We start from the raw sequence: 20301 nt of genomic DNA, 5'->3' as shown, positions 1-20301 counted from the left end.
GTGCTGTCCCTGTCCTGGGAGTGTTTGATGGGGGAAAGTGTAGAGAGAGCTTTACTCTGTATCTAACTCCGTGCTGTCGCTGTCCTGGGAGTGTTTGATGGGGGACAGTGTAGAGGACGCTTTACTCTGTATCTAACCCCGTGCTGTCCCTGTCCTGGGAGTGTTTGACCGGGACAGTGTAGAGAGAGCTTTACTCTGTGTCTAACCCCATGCTGTCCCGGCCCTGGGATGTGTTTGATGGGAAAAGTGTAGAGAGAGCTTTACTCAGTATCTAACCCTGTGCTGTCCCTGTCCTGGGATGTGTTTGATGGGGAAAGTGTAGAGAGAGCCTTACACAGTGTCTGACCCTGTGCTGTCCCTGTCCTGGGAGTGTTTGATGGGGGACAGTGTAGAGGGAGCTTTATTCTGTATCTAACCCCACACTGTCCCTGTCCTGGGAGTGTTTGATGGGGGACAGTGTAGAGAGAGCTTTACTCTGTATCTAACCCTGTGCTGTGCCTGTCCTGGGAGTGTTTGATGGGGGACAGTGTAGAGGAAGTTTTACTCTGTATCTAACCCTGTGCTGTCTCTATCCTGGGAGTGTTTGATGGGGACAGTGTAGAGGGAGATTTACTCTGAATCTAACCCCAAGCTGTCCCTGTCCTGGGAGTGTTTGACGGGGACAGTGTAGAGAGAGCTTTACTCTGTATCTAACCCCTTGCTGTCCCTGTCCTGGGAGTGTTTGATGGGGGACAGTGTAGGGGGAGCTTTACTGTGTATCTAACCCTGTGCTGTCTCTGTCCTGGGAGTGTTTGATGGGGACAGTGTAGAGGGAGCTTTATTCTGTATCTAATCCCGTGCTGTCCTTGTCCTGGGAGTGTTTGACGGGGACAGTGTAGAGAGAGCTTTACTCTGTATCTAACCCCGTGCTGTTCCTGTCCTGGGAGTGTTTGATGGGGGACAGTGTAGGGGGAGCTTTACTCTGTATCTAACCCTGTGCTCTCTCTGTCCTGGGAGTGTTTGATGGGGACAGTGTAGAGAGAGCTTTACTCTGTATCTAACCCCGTGCTGTCTCTGTCCTGGGAGTGTTTGATGGGGGACAGTGTAGAGGGAGCTTTATTCTGTATCTAATCCCGTGCTGTCCTTGTCCTGGGAGTGTTTGATGTGGGGACAGAGTAGAGGGAGCTTTATTCTGTATCTAACCCCACACTGTCCCTGTCCTGGGAGTGTTTGATGGGGGACAGTGTAGAGGGAGACTTACTCTGTATCTAACCCCACACTGTCCCTGTCCTGGGAGTGTTTGATGGGGGACAGTGTAGAGGTAACTTTACTCTGTATCTAACCCTGTGCTGTCCCTGTCCTAGGAGTGTTTGATGGGGACAGTGTAGAGAGAGCTTTACTCTGTATCTAACCCTGTGCTGTCCCTGTCCTGGGAGTGTTTGATGGTGAAAGTGTAGAGAGAGCTTTACTCTGTATCTAACCCCGTGCTGTCCCTGTCCTGGGAGTGTTTGATGGGGGGACAGTGTAGAGGAAGATTTACTCTGTATATAACCCTGTGCTGTCCCTGTCCGGGGAGTGTTTGGTGGGGAACAGTGTAGAGAGAGCTTTATTCTGTATCTGACTCCATGCTGTCCCAGTCCTGGGAGTATTTGATGGGGGACAGTGTAGAGGGAGCTTTACTCTGTATCGAACTCCAAGCTGTCCCTGCCCTGGGAGAGTTTGATGGGGAATACGTAGAGAGAGCTTTACTCTGTATCTAACCTGTGGTGTCCCAGTCCTGGGAGTGTTTGATGGGGACAGTGTAGAGAGAGCTTTACTCTGTATCTGACCCCGTGCTGTCCCTGTCCTGGGAGAGTTTGATGGGGAATACGTAGAGAGAGCTTTACTCTGTATCTAACCTGTGCTGTCCCTGTCCTGGGAGTGTTTGATGGGGACAGTGTAGAGAGAGCTTTACTCTGTATCTGACCCCGTGCTGTCCCTGTCCTGGGAGTGTTTGATGGGGACAGTGTAGAGGGAGATTTGCTGTGTATCTAACCCTGTGCCATCCCTGTCCCTGGGAGTGTTTGATGGGGACAGTGTAGAGGAAGCTTTACTCTGTATCTAACTCCGTGCTGTCCCTGTCCTGGGAATGTTTCATGGGGACAGTGTAGAGTGAGCTTTACTCTGTATCTAACCCCACACTGTTCAAGTCCTTGGGATGTTTGATGGGGGACAGTGTAGAGTGAGCTTTACTCTGTATCTAACAATGTACTGTCCCTGTCCTGGGAGTGTTTGATGGGGACAGTGTAGAGGGAGCTTTACTCTGTATCTAACCCCATGCTGTCCCTGTCCTGGGAGTGTTTGATGGGGACAGTGTAGAGGGAGCTTGAATCTGTATCTAATCCTGTGCTGTCCCAGTCCTGGGATGTGTTTGATGGGGAAAGTGTAGAGTGTGCTTTACTCAGTATCTAACACTGTGCTGTCCCGTTCCTGGGAGTGTTTGATCGGGGACAGTGTAGAGGAAGCTTTACTCTGTATGTAACCCCGTGCTCTCCCTGTCCTGGGATGTGTTTGATGGGGAAAGTGTAGAGAGAGCTTGACTCAGTATCTAACCCTGTGCTGTCCCGTTCCTCGGAGTGTTTGATCGGGGACAGTGTATCGGGAGCTTTACTCTGTATCTAACCCCAAGCTGTCCCTGTCCCGTGAGTGTTTGGTGGGGAACAGTGTAGAGTGAGCTTTACTCTGTATCTGACCCTGTGCTGTCTCAGTCTTGTGAGTGTTTCATGGGGACAGTGTAGAGTGAGCTTTACTCTGTATCTAACCCTTGCTGTCCCTGTCCTGGGAGTGTTTAATAGGGACAGTGTAGAGGGAGATTTACTCTGTACCTAACCCTGTGCTGTCCCTGTCCTGGGAGTGTTTGATGGGGACAGTGTAGAGGGAACTTTACTCTGTATCTAACCCCACACTGTTCCTGTCTTGGGAGTGTTTGATGGCAGGACAGTGTAGGGGGAGCTTTACTCTGTGTCCATCCCTGTGCCGTCCCTGTCCCTGGCAGTGTTTGATGGGGACAGTTTGGAGGGGGCTTTACTCAGTATCTGACCCTGTGCTGTCCCTGTCCTGGGAGTGTTTGATAGGGGACAGTGTAGAGGGAACTTTACTCTGTAACTAACTCTGTACTGTCCCTGTCCTGGAAGTGTTTAATGGTGACACTGTGGAGGGAGCTTAACTCTGTATCTAACCCTCGGCTGTCCCTGTCCTGGGAGTGTTTGATGGGGGACAGTGTAGAGGGGGCTTTACTCAGTATCTAACACCGTGCTCTCCCAGTCCTGGGAGTGTTTGATGGTGACACTGTAGAGGGAACTTAACTCTGTATCTAACCCTCGGCTGTCCCTGTCCTGGGAGTGTTTGATGGGGGACAGTGTAGAGGGGGCTTTACTCAGTATCTAACACCGTGCTCTCCCAGTCCTGGGAGTGTTTAATGGTGACACTGTAGAGGGAACTTAACTCTGTATCTAACCCGATGCTGTCCCTGTCCTGGGAGTGTTTGACGGCGACAGTGTAGAGGGAGATTTACTCTGTATCTAACCCTGTGCTGTCCCTGTCCTGGGAGTGTTTGATGTGGACAGTGTAGAGGGAGCTTTACTCTGTATCTAACTCGTGCTGTCCCTGTCCTGGGAGTGTTTAATGGTGACACTGTAGAGGGAACTTAACTCTGTATCTGACCCGATGCTGTCCCTGTCCTGGGAGTGTTTGATGGGGACAGTGTAGAGGGAGCTTTACTCTGTATCTAACCCCGTGCTGTCCCTGTCCTGGGATGTGTTTGATGGGGAAAGTGTAGAGTGAGCTTGACTCAGTATCTAACCCTGTGCTGTCCCGTTCCTCGGAGTGTTTGATCGGGGACAGTGTATCGGGAGCTTTACTCTGTATCTAACCCCAAGCTGTCCCTGTCCTGGGAGTGTTTGGTGGGGAACAGTGTAGAGATGAGCTTTATTCTGTATCTGACTCCATGCTGCCCCTGTCCTGGGAGTGTTTGATGGGGGACAGTGTACAGGAAGCTTTACTCTGTATCTAATCCCACACTGTTCCTGTCCTGGAAGTGTTTGATGGGAACAGTGTAGAGTGAGCTTTACTCTGTACCTAACCCCGTGCTGTTCCTGTCCTGGGAGTGTTTGATGGGGACAGTGTAGAGAGAGCTTTACTCTGTACCTAACCCCGTGCAGTCCCTGTCCTGGGGGTGTTTGATGGGGACAGTGTAGAGGGAGATTTACTCTGTATCTAACCATGTGCTGTCCCTGTCCTGGGAGTGTTTGATGGGGACCACGTAGAGGAAGCTTTACTCTGTATCTTACTCCATGCTGTCCCTGTCCTGGGAGTATTTGGTGGGAGACAGTATAGAGGGAGCTTTACTCTGTATCTAACCCCACACTGTTCCAGTCCTGGGGATGTTTGATGGGGGACAGTGTAGAGAGAGCTTTACTCTGTATCTGACCCCGTGCTGTCCCTGTCCTGGGAGTGTTTGATGGGGACAGTGTAGAGAGAGCTTTACTCTGTATCTGACCCCGTGCTGTCCCTGTCCTGGGAGTGTTTGATGGGGGACAGTGTAGAGAGAGCTTTACTCTGTATCTGACCCCGTGCTGTCCCTGTCCTGGGAGTGTTTCATGGGGACAGTGTAGAGTGAGCTTTACTCAGTATCTAACCCCGTGCTGTCTCTGCCCTGGGAGTGTTTGATGGGGACAGAGTAGAGGAAGCTTTACTCTGTATCTAACCCCGTGCTGTCCCTGTCCCGGGAGTGTTTGATGGGGGATAATGTAGAGAGAGATTTACTCTGTATCTAACCCTGTGCTGTCTCTGTCTTGGAAGTGTTTGATTGGGACAGTGTAGAGAGAGCTTTACTCTGTCTCTAACCCTGTGCTGTCCCTGTCCTGGGAGTGTTTGATGGGGACAGTGTGGAGAGAGCTTTATTCTGCATCTTACCCTGTGTTGTCCATGTCCTGGGGGTATTTGGTGGGAGACAGTATAGAGGGAGCTTTACTCTGTATCTAACCCCACACTGTTCCAGTCCTTGGAATGTTTGATGGGGGACAGTGTAGAGTGAGCTTTACTCTGTATCTGACCCTGTGCTGTCTCAGTCTTGTGAGTGTTTCATGGGGACAGTGTAGAGTGAGCTTTACTCTGTATCTAACCCTTGCTGTCCCTGTCCTGGGAGTGTTTAATAGGGACAGTGTAGAGTGAGCTTTACTCTGTATCTAACCCCACACTGTCCTTGTCCTGGGAGTGTTTGATGGGGACAGTGTAGAGGGAGATTTACTCTGTACCTAACCCTGTGCTGTCCCTGTCCTGGGAGTGTTTGATGGCAGGACAGTGTAGGGGGAGCTTTACTCTGTGTCCATCCCTGTGCCGTCCCTGTCCCTGGCAGTGTTTGATGGGGACAGTTTGGAGGGGGCTTTACTCAGTATCTGACCCTGTGCTGTCCCTGTCCTGGGAGTGTTTGATGGGGACAGTGTAGAGGGAACTTTACTCTGTAACTAACTCTGTACTGTCCCTCTCCTGGAAGTGTTTAATGGTGACACTGTGGAGGGAGCTTAACTCTGCATCTAACCCTCGGCTGTCCCTGTCCTGGGAGTGTTTGATGGGGGGACAGTGTAGAGGGGGCTTTACTCAGTATCTAACACCGTGCTCTCCCAGTCCTGGGAGTGTTTGATGGGGACACTGTAGAGGGAACTTAACTCTGTATCTAACCCGATGCTGTCCCTGTCCTGGGAGTGTTTGACGGCGACAGTGTAGAGGGAGATTTACTCTGTATCTAACCCTGTGCTGTCCCTGTCCTGGGAGTGTTTAATGGTGACACTGTAGAGGGAACTTAACTCTGTATCTGACCCGATGCTGTCCCTGTCCTGGGAGTGTTTGATGGGGACAGTGTAGAGGGAGATTTACTCTGTACCTAACCCTGTGCTGTCCCTGTCCTGGCAGTGTTTGATGGGGACAGTGTAGAGTGAGCTTTACTCTGTATCTAACCCTGTGCTGTCCCTGTCGTGGGAGTGTTTGATGGGGACAGTGTAGATGGAGATTTACTCTGTATCTAACCCAGTGCTGTCCCTGTCCTGGGAGTGTTTGATGGGGACAGTGTAGAGGGAACTTTACTCTGTATCTAACCCCACACTGTTCCTGCCCTGGAGTGTTTGATTGGGACAGTGTAGAGTGAGCTTTACTCTGTATCTAACCCTGTGCTGTCCCTGTCCTGGGAGGGTTTGATGGGGACAGTGTAGAGTGAGCTTTACTCTGTATCTAACCCTGTGCTGTCCCTGTCCTGGGAGTGTTTGATGGGGACAGTGTAGAGTGAGCTTTACTCTGTATCTAACCCTGTGCTGTCCCTGTCCTGGGAGTGTTTGATGGGGACAGTGTAGATGGAGATTTACTCTGTATCTAACCCTGTGCTGTCCCTGTCCTGGGAGTGTTTGATGGGGGGACAGTGTAGAGTGAGCTTTACTCTGTATCTAACCCTGTGCTGTCTCTATCCTGGGAGTGTTTGATGGGACTGTGTAGAGAGAGCTTTACTCTGTATCTAACTCCGTGCTGTCCCTGTCCTGGGAGTGTTTGATGGGGACAGTGTAGATGGAGCTTTACTCTGTATCTAACCCTGTGCTGTCCCTGTCCTGGGAGTGTTTGATGGGGGGACAGTGTAGAGGGAGCTTTACTCTGTATCTAACCCTGTGCTGTCTCTATCCTGGGAGTGTTTGATGGGACAGTGTAGAGAGAGCTTTACTCTGTATCTGACCCCGTGCTGTCCCTGTCCTGGGAGTGTTTCATGGGGACAGTGTGGAGTGAGCTTTACTCTGTATCTGACCCCGTGCTGTCCCTGTCCTGGGAGTGTTTCATGGGGACAGTGTAGAGTGAGCTTTACTCTGTATCTAACCCCGTGCTGTCTCTGTCCTGGGAGTGTTTGATGGGGGGACAGTGTAGAGGGAGCTTTACTCTGTATCTAACCCTGTGCTGTCTCTATCCTGGGAGTGTTTGATGGGACTGTGTCGAGAGAGCTTTACTCTGTATCTAACTCCGTGCTGTCCCTGTCCTGGGAGTGTTTGATGGGGACAGTGCAGAGGGAGCTTTACTCTGTATCTAACCCTGTGCTGTCCCTGTCCTGGAAGTATTTGGTTCAGAAGTGTAGAGGGAGCTTTGCTCTGTATCTAACTCCGTGCTGTTTCTGTCCTGGGAGTGTTTGATGGGGGATAATGTACAGAGAGATTTACTCTGAATCTAACCCTGTGCTGTCCCTGTCCTGGGAGTGTTTGATGGGGACAGTGGAGAGAGAGTTTTACTCTGTATTTTACTCCATGCTGTCCCTATCCTGGGAGTATTTGGTGGGAGACAGTATAGAGGGAGCTTTTCTCTGTATCTAACCCCACACTGTTCCAGTCCTGGGGATGTTTGATGGGAGACAGTGTAGAGAGAGCTTTACTCTGTATCTAACCCCGTGCTGTCCCTGTCCTGGGAGTATTTGATGGGGGACAGCGGAGAGGGGGCTTTACTCTGTATCCAACCCCGTGCTGTCCCTGTCCTGGGAATGTTTCATGGGGACAGTGTAGAGTGAGCTTTACTCTGTATCTAACCCCACACTGTTCAAGTCCTTGGGATGTTTGATGGGGACAGAGTAGAGGGAGCTTTACTCTGTATCTAACCCTGTGCTGTCTCTGTCCTGGGAGTGTTTGATGGGGAAAGTGTAGAGTGAGCTTTACTCTGTATCTAACCCCGTGCTGTCCCTGTCCTGGGAGTGTTTGATGGGGACAGTGTAGAGGGAGCTTTACTCTGTATCTAACCCTGTGCTGTCTCTGTCCTGGGAAGTGTTTGATGGGGACAGTGTAGAGGGAGCTTTACTCTGTATCTAACCCCGTGCTGTCCCTGTCCTGGGAGTGTTTGATGGGGACAGTGTAGAGGGAGCTTTACTCTGTATCTAACCCCGTGCTGTCTCTGTCTTGGAAGTGTTTGATGGGGACCAGTGTAGATGGAGCTTAACACTGTATCTAACCCTGTGCTGTCTCTGTCTTGGAAGTGTTTGATGGGGGACAGTGTAGAAGGAGCTTTACTCTGTATCTGACCCCGTGCTGTCCCTGTCCTGGGATGTGTTTGGTGGTGAAAGTGTAGAGAGAGCTTTACTCTGTACCTAACCCTGTGCTTTCCCTGTCCTGGGATGTGTTTGGTGGGGAAAGTGTAGAGGGAGCTTTACTCTGTATCTAACTCTGTGCTGTCGCTGTCCTGGGAGTGGTTGATGTGGGACAGTGTACAGGGAGTTTTACTCTGTATCTAACCCCGTGCTGTTTCTGTCCTGGGAGTGTTTGATGGGGACAGTGTAGAGGGATCTTTACTCTGTATCTAACCCCATGCTGTCCCTGTCCTGGGAGTGTTTGATGGGGGACAGTGTAGAGGGAGATTTACTCTGTATCTAACCCCGTGCTGTCTCTGTCCTGGGAGTGTTTGATGGGGACAGTGTAGAGGGAACTTTACTCTGTATCTAACCCCGTGCTGTCCCTGTCCTGGAAGTGTTTGACGGGGGAACAGTGTAGAGGGAGATTTACTCTGTATCTAACCCCGTGCTGTCCCTGTCCTGGGAGTGTTTGACGGGGACAGTGTAGAGAGAGCTTTACTCTGTGTCTAACCCTGTGTTGACCCTGTCCTGGGGTGTGTTTGATGGGGACAGTGTAGAAGGAGCTTTACTCTGTATCTAATCCCACACTGTCCCTGTCCTGGGAGTGTTTGACGGGGACAGTGTAGAGAGAGCTTTACTCTGTATCTAACCCCGTGCTGTTCCTGTCCTGGGAGTGTTTGATGGGGGACAGTGTAGGGGGAGATTTACTCTGTATCTAACCCCGTGCTGTTCCTGTCCTGGGAGTGTTTGATGGGGGACAGTGTAGGGGGAGCTTTACTCTGTATCTAACCCTGTGCTCTCTCTGTCCTGGGAGTGTTTGATGGGGACAGTGTAGAGAGAGCTTTACTCTGTATCTAACCCCGTGCTGTCTCTGTCCTGGGAGTGTTTGATGGGGGACAGTGTAGAGGGAGCTTTATTCTGTATCTAATCCCGTGCTGTCCCTGCCCTGGAAGTGTTTGATGGGGGACAGAGTAGAGGGAGCTTTATTCTGTACCTAACCCCACACTGTTCCAGTCCTGGGAATGTTTGATGGGGGACAGTGTAGAGGGAGCTTTACTCTGTATCTAACCCCGTGCTGTCCCTGTCCTGGGAGTGTTTGATGGGGGACAGAGTAGAGGAAGCTTTACCCTGTATCTAACCCCGTGCTGTCTCTGTCCTGGAAGTGGTTGATGGTGACAGTGTCGAGGGAACTTTACTCTGTATCTTACCCTGTGCTGTCCCTGTCCTGGGAGTGTTTGGTGGCGACAGTGTAGAGGGAGCTTTACTCTGTATCTAACCCCACACTGTTCCAGTCCTGGGAGTGTTTGATGGGGGACAGTGTAGATGGAGCTTTACTCTGTATCTAACCCCACACTTTCAGTCCTGGGAATGTTTGATGGGGGACAGTGTAGAGGGAACTTCACTCTATACCTAACTCCGTGCTGTCCCTAACCTGGGAGTGTTTGATGGGGACAGTGTAGAGAGAGCTTTACTCTGTATCGAACTCTGTGCTGTCCCTGCCCTGGGAGTGTTTGATGGGGGACAGTGTAGAGAGAGCTTAACTCTGTATCTAACCCTATGCTGTCCCTGTCCTGGGAATGTTTGATGGGGACAGTGTAGAGAGAGCTTTACTCTGTATCTACCCCCGTGCTGTCTCTGTCCTGGAAGTGTTTGGTGGGGGCAGTGTATAGGGAGCTTTACTCTGTATATAACCTTGTGCTGACTATGTCCTGGGAGTGTTTGATGGGGGGACAGTGTAGAGTGAGCTTTACTCTGTATCTAACCTTGTGCTGTCTCTGTCCTGGAAGTGTTTGGTGGGGACCGTGTAGTGGAAGCTTTACTCTGTATTTAACCCCAAGCTGCCCCTGTCCTAGGAGTGTTTGATGGGACAGTGTAGAGAGAGCTTTACTCTGTATCTAACCCCGTGCTGTCCCTTTCCTGGGAGTGTTTGATGGGGGGATAGTGTAGAGTGAGCTTTACTCTGTATCTAACCCCGTGCTGTCACTGTCCTGGGAGTGTTTGATGGGGGGACAGTGTAGAGTGAGCTTTACTCTGTATCTAACCCTGTGCTGTCCCTGTCCTGGGAGTGTTTGATGGGGGAAAGTGTAGAGAGAGCTTTACTCTGTATCTAACTCCGTGCTGTCGCTGTCCTGGGAGTGTTTGATGGGGGACAGTGTAGAGGACGCTTTACTCTGTATCTAACCCCGTGCTGTCCCTGTCCTGGGAGTGTTTGACCGGGACAGTGTAGAGAGAGCTTTACTCTGTGTCTAACCCCATGCTGTCCCGGCCCTGGGATGTGTTTGATGGGAAAAGTGTAGAGAGAGCTTTACTCAGTATCTAACCCTGTGCTGTCCCTGTCCTGGGATGTGTTTGATGGGGAAAGTGTAGAGAGAGCCTTACACAGTGTCTGACCCTGTGCTGTCCCTGTCCTGGGGGTGTTTGATGGGGGACAGTGTAGAGGGAGCTTTACTCTGTATCTAACCCCACACTGTCCCTGTCCTGGGAGTGTTTGATGGGGGACAGTGTAGAGAGAGCTTTACTCTGTATCTAACCCTGTGCTGTGCCTGTCCTGGGAGTGTTTGATGGGGGACAGTGTAGAGGAAGTTTTACTCTGTATCTAACCCTGTGCTGTCTCTATCCTGGGAGTGTTTGATGGGGACAGTGTAGAGGGAGATTTACTCTGAATCTAACCCCAAGCTGTCCCTGTCCTGGGAGTGTTTGACGGGGACAGTGTAGAGAGAGCTTTACTCTGTATCTAACCCCTTGCTGTCCCTGTCCTGGGAGTGTTTGATGGGGGACAGTGTAGGGGGAGCTTTACTGTGTATCTAACCCTGTGCTGTCTCTGTCCTGGGAGTGTTTGATGGGGACAGTGTAGAGGGAGCTTTATTCTGTATCTAATCCCGTGCTGTCCTTGTCCTGGGAGTGTTTGACGGGGACAGTGTAGAGAGAGCTTTACTCTGTATCTAACCCCGTGCTGTTCCTGTCCTGGGAGTGTTTGATGGGGGACAGTGTAGGGGGAGCTTTACTCTGTATCTAACCCTGTGCTCTCTCTGTCCTGGGAGTGTTTGATGGGGACAGTGTAGAGAGAGCTTTACTCTGTATCTAACCCCGTGCTGTCTCTGTCCTGGGAGTGTTTGATGGGGGACAGTGTAGAGGGAGCTTTATTCTGTATCTAATCCCGTGCTGTCCTTGTCCTGGGAGTGTTTGATGTGGGGACAGAGTAGAGGGAGCTTTATTCTGTATCTAACCCCACACTGTCCCTGTCCTGGGAGTGTTTGATGGGGGACAGTGTAGAGGGAGACTTACTCTGTATCTAACCCCACACTGTCCCTGTCCTGGGAGTGTTTGATGGGGGACAGTGTAGAGGTAACTTTACTCTGTATCTAACCCTGTGCTGTCCCTGTCCTAGGAGTGTTTGATGGGGACAGTGTAGAGAGAGCTTTACTCTGTATCTAACCCTGTGCTGTCCCTGTCCTGGGAGTGTTTGATGGTGAAAGTGTAGAGAGAGCTTTACTCTGTATCTAACCCCGTGCTGTCCCTGTCCTGGGAGTGTTTGATGGGGGGACAGTGTAGAGGAAGATTTACTCTGTATATAACCCTGTGCTGTCCCTGTCCGGGGAGTGTTTGGTGGGGAACAGTGTAGAGAGAGCTTTATTCTGTATCTGACTCCATGCTGTCCCAGTCCTGGGAGTATTTGATGGGGGACAGTGTAGAGGGAGCTTTACTCTGTATCGAACTCCAAGCTGTCCCTGCCCTGGGAGAGTTTGATGGGGAATACGTAGAGAGAGCTTTACTCTGTATCTAACCTGTGGTGTCCCAGTCCTGGGAGTGTTTGATGGGGACAGTGTAGAGAGAGCTTTACTCTGTATCTGACCCCGTGCTGTCCCTGTCCTGGGAGAGTTTGATGGGGAATACGTAGAGAGAGCTTTACTCTGTATCTAACCTGTGCTGTCCCTGTCCTGGGAGTGTTTGATGGGGACAGTGTAGAGAGAGCTTTACTCTGTATCTGACCCCGTGCTGTCCCTGTCCTGGGAGTATTTGATGGGGGACAGTGTAGAGGGAGATTTGCTGTGTATCTAACCCTGTGCCATCCCTGTCCCTGGGAGTGTTTGATGGGGACAGTGTAGAGGAAGCTTTACTCTGTATCTAACTCCGTGCTGTCCCTGTCCTGGGAATGTTTCATGGGGACAGTGTAGAGTGAGCTTTACTCTGTATCTAACCCCACACAGTTCAAGTCCTTGGGATGTTTGATGGGGGACAGTGTAGAGTGAGCTTTACTCTGTATCTAACAATGTACTGTCCCTGTCCTGGGAGTGTTTGATGGGGACAGTGTAGAGGGAGCTTTACTCTGTATCTAACCCCATGCTGTCCCTGTCCTGGGAGTGTTTGATGGGGATGTGTAGAGGGAGCTTGAATCTGTATCTAATCCTGTGCTGTCCCAGTCCTGGGATGTGTTTGATGGGGAAAGTGTAGAGTGTGCTTTACTCAGTATCTAACACTGTGCTGTCCCGTTCCTGGGAGTGTTTGATCGGGGACAGTGTAGAGGAAGCTTTACTCTGTATGTAACCCCGTGCTCTCCCTGTCCTGGGATGTGTTTGATGGGGAAAGTGTAGAGAGAGCTTGACTCAGTATCTAACCCTGTGCTGTCCCGTTCCTCGGAGTGTTTGATCGGGGACAGTGTATCGGGAGCTTTACTCTGTATCTAACCCCAAGCTGTCCCTGTCCCGTGAGTGTTTGGTGGGGAACAGTGTAGAGTGAGCTTTACTCTGTATCTGACCCTGTGCTGTCTCAGTCTTGTGAGTGTTTCATGGGGACAGTGTAGAGTGAGCTTTACTCTGTATCTAACCCTTGCTGTCCCTGTCCTGGGAGTGTTTAATAGGGACAGTGTAGAGGGAGATTTACTCTGTACCTAACCCTGTGCTGTCCCTGTCCTGGGAGTGTTTGATGGGGACAGTGTAGAGGGAACTTTACTCTGTATCTAACCCCACACTGTTCCTGTCTTGGGAGTGTTTGATGGCAGGACAGTGTAGGGGGAGCTTTACTCTGTGTCCATCCCTGTGCCGTCCCTGTCCCTGGCAGTGTTTGATGGGGACAGTTTGGAGGGGGCTTTACTCAGTATCTGACCCTGTGCTGTCCCTGTCCTGGGAGTGTTTGATAGGGGACAGTGTAGAGGGAACTTTACTCTGTAACTAACTCTGTACTGTCCCTGTCCTGGAAGTGTTTAATGGTGACACTGTGGAGGGAGCTTAACTCTGTATCTGACCCTCGGCTGTCCCTGTCCTGGGAGTGTTTGATGGGGGACAGTGTAGAGGGGGCTTTACTCAGTATCTAACACCGTGCTCTCCCAGTCCTGGGAGTGTTTGATGGTGACACTGTAGAGGGAACTTAACTCTGTATCTAACCCTCGGCTGTCCCTGTCCTGGGAGTGTTTGATGGGGGACAGTGTAGAGGGGGCTTTACTCAGTATCTAACACCGTGCTCTCCCAGTCCTGGGAGTGTTTAATGGTGACACTGTAGAGGGAACTTAACTCTGTATCTAACCCGATGCTGTCCCTGTCCTGGGAGTGTTTGACGGCGACAGTGTAGAGGGAGATTTACTCTGTATCTAACCCTGTGCTGTCCCTGTCCTGGGAGTGTTTGATGTGGACAGTGTAGAGGGAGCTTTACTCTGTATCTAACTCGTGCTGTCCCTGTCCTGGGAGTGTTTAATGGTGACACTGTAGAGGGAACTTAACTCTGTATCTGACCCGATGCTGTCCCTGTCCTGGGAGTGTTTGATGGGGACAGTGTAGAGGGAGCTTTACTCTGTATCTAACCCCGTGCTGTCCCTGTCCTGGGATGTGTTTGATGGGGAAAGTGTAGAGTGAGCTTGACTCAGTATCTAACCCTGTGCTGTCCCGTTCCTCGGAGTGTTTGATCGGGGACAGTGTATCGGGAGCTTTACTCTGTATCTAACCCCAAGCTGTCCCTGTCCTGGGAGTGTTTGGTGGGGAACAGTGTAGAGATGAGCTTTATTCTGTATCTGACTCCATGCTGCCCCTGTCCTGGGAGTGTTTGATGGGGGACAGTGTACAGGAAGCTTTACTCTGTATCTAATCCCACACTGTTCCTGTCCTGGAAGTGTTTGATGGGAACAGTGTAGAGTGAGCTTTACTCTGTACCTAACCCCGTGCTGTTCCTGTCCTGGGAGTGTTTGATGGGGACAGTGTAGAGAGAGCTTTACTCTGTACCTAACCCCGTGCAGTCCCTGTCCTGGGGGTGTTTGATGGGGACAGTGTAGAGGGAGATTTACTCTGTATCTAACCATGTGCTGTCCCTGTCCTGGGAGTGTTTGATGGGGACCACGTAGAGGAAGCTTTACTCTGTATCTTACTCCATGCTGTCCCTGTCCTGGGAGTATTTGGTGGGAGACAGTATAGAGGGAGCTTTACTCTGTATCTAACCCCACACTGTTCCAGTCCTGGGGATGTTTGATGGGGGACAGTGTAGAGAGAGCTTTACTCTGTATCTGACCCCGTGCTGTCCCTGTCCTGGGAGTGTTTGATGGGGACAGTGTAGAGAGAGCTTTACTCTGTATCTGACCCCGTGCTGTCCCTGTCCTGGGAGTGTTTGATGGGGGACAGTGTAGAGAGAGCTTTACTCTGTATCTGACCCCGTGCTGTCCCTGTCCTGGGAGTGTTTCATGGGGACAGTGTAGAGTGAGCTTTACTCAGTATCTAACCCCGTGCTGTCTCTGCCCTGGGAGTGTTTGATGGGGACAGAGTAGAGGAAGCTTTACTCTGTATCTAACCCCGTGCTGTCCCTGTCCCGGGAGTGTTTGATGGGGGATAATGTAGAGAGAGATTTACTCTGTATCTAACCCTGTGCTGTCTCTGTCTTGGAAGTGTTTGATTGGGACAGTGTAGAGAGAGCTTTACTCTGTCTCTAACCCCGTGCTGTCCCTGTCCTGGGAGTGTTTGATGGGGACAGTGTGGAGAGAGCTTTATTCTGCATCTTACCCTGTGTTGTCCATGTCCTGGGGGTATTTGGTGGGAGACAGTATAGAGGGAGCTTTACTCTGTATCTAACCCCACACTGTTCCAGTCCTTGGAATGTTTGATGGGGGACAGTGTAGAGTGAGCTTTACTCTGTATCTGACCCTGTGCTGTCTCAGTCTTGTGAGTGTTTCATGGGGACAGTGTAGAGTGAGCTTTACTCTGTATCTAACCCTTGCTGTCCCTGTCCTGGGAGTGTTTAATAGGGACAGTGTAGAGTGAGCTTTACTCTGTATCTAACCCCACACTGTCCTTGTCCTGGGAGTGTTTGATGGGGACAGTGTAGAGGGAGATTTACTCTGTACCTAACCCTGTGCTGTCCCTGTCCTGGGAGTGTTTGATGGCAGGACAGTGTAGGGGGAGCTTTACTCTGTGTCCATCCCTGTGCCGTCCCTGTCCCTGGCAGTGTTTGATGGGGACAGTTTGGAGGGGGCTTTACTCAGTATCTGACCCTGTGCTGTCCCTGTCCTGGGAGTGTTTGATGGGGACAGTGTAGAGGGAACTTTACTCTGTAACTAACTCTGTACTGTCCCTCTCCTGGAAGTGTTTAATGGTGACACTGTGGAGGGAGCTTAACTCTGCATCTAACCCTCGGCTGTCCCTGTCCTGGGAGTGTTTGATGGGGGGACAGTGTAGAGGGGGCTTTACTCAGTATCTAACACCGTGCTCTCCCAGTCCTGGGAGTGTTTGATGGGGACACTGTAGAGGGAACTTAACTCTGTATCTAACCCGATGCTGTCCCTGTCCTGGGAGTGTTTGACGGCGACAGTGTAGAGGGAGATTTACTCTGTATCTAACCCTGTGCTGTCCCTGTCCTGGGAGTGTTTAATGGTGACACTGTAGAGGGAACTTAACTCAGTATCTGACCCGATGCTGTCCCTGTCCTGGGAGTGTTTGATGGGGACAGTGTAGAGGGAGCTTTACTCTGTATCTAAGCCTGTGCTGTCCCTGTCCTAGGAGTGTTTGATAGGGACAGTGTAGAGGGAGATTTACTCTGTACCTAACCCTGTGCTGTCCCTGTCCTGGCAGTGTTTGATGGGGACAGTGTAGAGTGAGCTTTACTCTGTATCTAACCCTGTGCTGTCCCTGTCGTGGGAGTGTTTGATGGGGACAGTGTAGATGGAGATTTACTCTGTATCTAACCCAGTGCTGTCCCTGTCCTGGGAGTGTTTGATGGGGACAGTGTAGAGGGAACTTTACTCTGTATCTAACCCCACACTGTTCCTGCCCTGGAGTGTTTGATTGGGACAGTGTAGAGTGAGCTTTACTCTGTATCTAACCCTGTGCTGTCCCTGTCCTGGGAGTGTTTGATGGGGACAGTGTAGAGTGAGCTTTACTCTGTATCTAACCCTGTGCTGTCCCTGTCCTGGGAGTGTTTGATGGGGACAGTGTAGATGGAGATTTACTCTGTATCTAACCCTGTGCTGTCCCTGTCCTGGGAGTGTTTGATGGGGACAGTGTAGAGTGAGCTTTACTCTGTATCTAACCCTGTGCTGTCCCTGTCCTGGGAGTGTTTGATGGGGACAGTGTAGATGGAGATTTACTCTGTATCTAACCCTGTGCTGTCCCTGTCCTGGGAGTGTTTGATGGGGGGACAGTGTAGAGTGAGCTTTACTCTGTATCTAACCCTGTGCTGTCTCTATCCTGGGAGTGTTTGATGGGACTGTGTAGAGAGAACTTTACTCTGTATCTAACTCCGTGCTGTCCCTGTCCTGGGAGTGTTTGATGGGGACAGTGTAGATGGAGCTTTACTCTGTATCTAACCCTGTGCTGTCCCTGTCCTGGGAGTGTTTGATGGGGGGACAGTGTAGAGGGAGCTTTACTCTGTATCTAACCCTGTGCTGTCTCTATCCTGGGAGTGTTTGATGGGACAGTGTAGAGAGAGCTTTACTCTGTATCTGACCCCGTGCTGTCCCTGTCCTGGGAGTGTTTCATGGGGACAGTGTGGAGTGAGCTTTACTCTGTATCTGACCCCGTGCTGTCCCTGTCCTGGGAGTGTTTCATGGGGACAGTGTAGAGTGAGCTTTACTCTGTATCTAACCCCGTGCTGTCTCTGTCCTGGGAGTGTTTGATGGGGGGACAGTGTAGAGGGAGCTTTACTCTGTATCTAACCCTGTGCTGTCTCTATCCTGGGAGTGTTTGATGGGACTGTGTCGAGAGAGCTTTACTCTGTATCTAACTCCGTGCTGTCCCTGTCCTGGGAGTGTTTGATGGGGACAGTGCAGAGGGAGCTTTACTCTGTATCTAACCCTGTGCTGTCCCTGTCCTGGAAGTATTTGGTTCAGAAGTGTAGAGGGAGCTTTGCTCTGTATCTAACTCCGTGCTGTTTCTGTCCTGGGAGTGTTTGATGGGGGATAATGTACAGAGAGATTTACTCTGAATCTAACCCTGTGCTGTCCCTGTCCTGGGAGTGTTTGATGGGGACAGTGGAGAGAGAGTTTTACTCTGTATTTTACTCCATGCTGTCCCTATCCTGGGAGTATTTGGTGGGAGACAGTATAGAGGGAGCTTTTCTCTGTATCTAACCCCACACTGTTCCAGTCCTGGGGATGTTTGATGGGAGACAGTGTAGAGAGAGCTTTACTCTGTATCTAACCCCGTGCTGTCCCTGTCCTGGGAGTATTTGATGGGGGACAGCGGAGAGGGGGCTTTACTCTGTATCCAACCCCGTGCTGTCCCTGTCCTGGGAATGTTTCATGGGGACAGTGTAGAGTGAGCTTTACTCTGTATCTAACCCCACACTGTTCAAGTCCTTGGGATGTTTGATGGGGACAGAGTAGAGGGAGCTTTACTCTGTATCTAACCCTGTGCTGTCTCTGTCCTGGGAGTGTTTGATGGGGAAAGTGTAGAGTGAGCTTTACTCTGTATCTAACCCCGTGCTGTCCCTGTCCTGGGAGTGTTTGATGGGGACAGTGTAGAGGGAGCTTTACTCTGTATCTAACCCTGTGCTGTCTCTGTCCTGGGAAGTGTTTGATGGGGACAGTGTAGAGGGAGCTTTACTCTGTATCTAACCCCGTGCTGTCCCTGTCCTGGGAGTGTTTGATGGGGACAGTGTAGAGGGAGCTTTACTCTGTATCTAACCCCGTGCTGTCTCTGTCTTGGAAGTGTTTGATGGGGACCAGTGTAGAGGGAGCTTTACTCTGTATCCAACCCCGTGCTGTCTCTGTCTTGGAAGTGTTTGATGGGGACAGTGTAGATGGAGCTTAACACTGTATCTAACCCTGTGCTGTCTCTGTCTTGGAAGTGTTTGATGGGGACAGTGTAGAGGGAGCTTTACTCTGTATCTAACCCCGTGCTGTCCCTGTCCTGGGAGTGTTTGATGGGGACAGTGTAGAGGGAGCTTGAATCTGTATCTCACCCTGTGCTGTCCCTGCCCTGGGAGTGTTTGATGGGGACAGTGTAGAGGGAACTTTACTCTGTACCTAACTCTGTACTGTCCCTGTCCTGGAAGTGTTTAATGGTGACACTGTAGAGGGAGCTTAACTCTGTATCTAACCCCATGCTGTCCCTGTCCTGGGAGTGTTTGATGGGGACAGTGTAGAGGGAGATTTACTCTGTACCTAACCCTGTGCTGTCCCTGTCCTGGGAGTGTTTCATGGGGACAGTGTAGAGTGAGATTTACTCTGTATCTAACCCCGTGCTGTCCCTGTCCTGGGAGTGTTTGATGGGGACAGTGTAGAGGGAGATTTACTCTGTACCTAACCCTGTGCTGTCCCTGTCCTGGGAGTGTTTCATGGGGACAGTGTAGAGTGAGATTTACTCTGTATCTAACCCCGTGCTGCCCCTGTCCTGGGAGTGTTTCATGGGGACAGTGTAGAGTGAGATTTACTCTGTATCTAACCCTATGCTGTCCCTGTCCTGGGAGTGTTTGATAGGGACAGTGTAGAGGGAGATTTACTCTGTATCTAACACTGTGCTGTCCCTGTCCTGGGAGTGTTTGATGGGGGACAGTGTAGAGAGAGCTTTACTCTGTATCTAACATCAAGCTGTCCCTGTCCTCGGAGTGTTTGATGGGACAGTGTGGAGGGAGCTTTACTCTGTATCTAACCCTGTGCTGTCCCTGTCCTGGGAGTGTTTGATGGGGACAGTGTAGACGGAGCTTTACTCTGTATCTTACCCTGTGCTGCCCCTGTCCTAGAAGTTTAGATTAGATTACTAGATTAGATTAGATTAAATTAGATTACATTATAGTGTGGAAACAGGCCATTCGGCCCAACAAGTCCACACCGACCCGCCGAAGCGCAACCCACCCATCCCCCTACATTTACCCCTTACCTAACACTACGGGCAATTTAGCCTGGCCGATTCACCTAACCTGCACATCTTTGGACTGTGGGAGGAAACCGTAGCACCCGGAGGAAACCCACGCAGACACGGGGAGAATGTGCAAACTCCACACACTCAGTCACCTGAGGCAGGAATTGTAGAGGGAACTTGGGAGTGTTTGATGGGGACAGTGTAGAGTGAGATTTACTCTGTATCTAACCCTATGCTGTCCCTGTCCTGGGAGTGTTTGATAGGGACAGTGTAGAGGGAGATTTACTCTGTATCTAACACTGTGCTGTCCCTGTCCTGGGAGTGTTTGATGGGGGACAGTGTAGAGAGAGCTTTACTCTGTATCTAACATCAAGCTGTCCCTGTCCTCGGAGTGTTTGATGGGACAGTGTGGAGGGAGCTTTACTCTGTATCTAACCCTGTGCTGTCCCTGTCCTGGGAGTGTTTGATGGGGACAGTGTAGACGGAGCTTTACTCTGTATCTAACCCTGTGCTGTCCCTGTCCTGGGAGTGTTTGATGGGGACAGTGTAGAGTGAGCTTTACTCTGTATCTAACCCCGTGCTGTCTCTGTCCTGGGAGTGTTTGATGTGGGGACAGAGTAGAGGGAGCTTTATTCTGTATCTAACCCCACACTGTTCCAGTCCTGGGAATGTTTGATGGGGGACAGTGTGGAGGGAGATTTACTCTGTATCTAACCCCACACTGTCCCTGTCCTGGGAGTGTTTGATGGGGGACAGTGTAGAGGGAGACTTACTCTGTATCTAACCCCACACTGTCCCTGTCCTGGGAGTGTTTGATGGGGGACAGTGTAGAGGTAACTTTACTCTGTATCTAACCCTGTGCTGTCCCTGTCCTAGGAGTGTTTGATGGGGACAGTGTAGAGAGAGCTTTACTCTGTATCTAACCCTGTGCTG

General features: G+C 50.8%; 2 protein-coding genes across 2 annotated transcripts in view; one reads left to right on the top strand and one right to left on the bottom strand.

Moving 5' to 3' along the window:
• The window catches only part of plcxd3 (phosphatidylinositol-specific phospholipase C, X domain containing 3), a 165411-nt gene that overhangs the window by 60447 nt on the left and 84663 nt on the right, over nucleotides 1-20301 (top strand). The window lies entirely within an intron of this gene.
• Nucleotides 1-20301, bottom strand: part of LOC148152039 (uncharacterized) — a 51225-nt gene that overhangs the window by 4927 nt on the left and 25997 nt on the right. The window contains exons 2-5 of the mRNA XM_087992894.1: nucleotides 4096-4324; nucleotides 2844-2912; nucleotides 2224-2356; nucleotides 765-908 (exon numbers count right to left, since the gene is read on the bottom strand). Of these exons, the coding sequence (XP_087849020.1) occupies nucleotides 765-908; nucleotides 2224-2356; nucleotides 2844-2912; nucleotides 4096-4324 (575 nt within the window). The remainder of the gene's footprint in view (nucleotides 1-764; nucleotides 909-2223; nucleotides 2357-2843; nucleotides 2913-4095; nucleotides 4325-20301) is intronic.

Source organism: Chiloscyllium plagiosum, unplaced genomic scaffold (genome assembly GCF_037043375.1).
Source record: "Chiloscyllium plagiosum isolate Xiang-an unplaced genomic scaffold, Cpla_swu_hap1 HiC_scaffold_2, whole genome shotgun sequence".
Taxonomy (NCBI): Eukaryota; Metazoa; Chordata; class Chondrichthyes; order Orectolobiformes; family Hemiscylliidae; genus Chiloscyllium; species Chiloscyllium plagiosum.
Note: the sequence above shows the minus strand (reverse complement) of the source record. Positions and strands in the feature narration are given on the sequence as shown.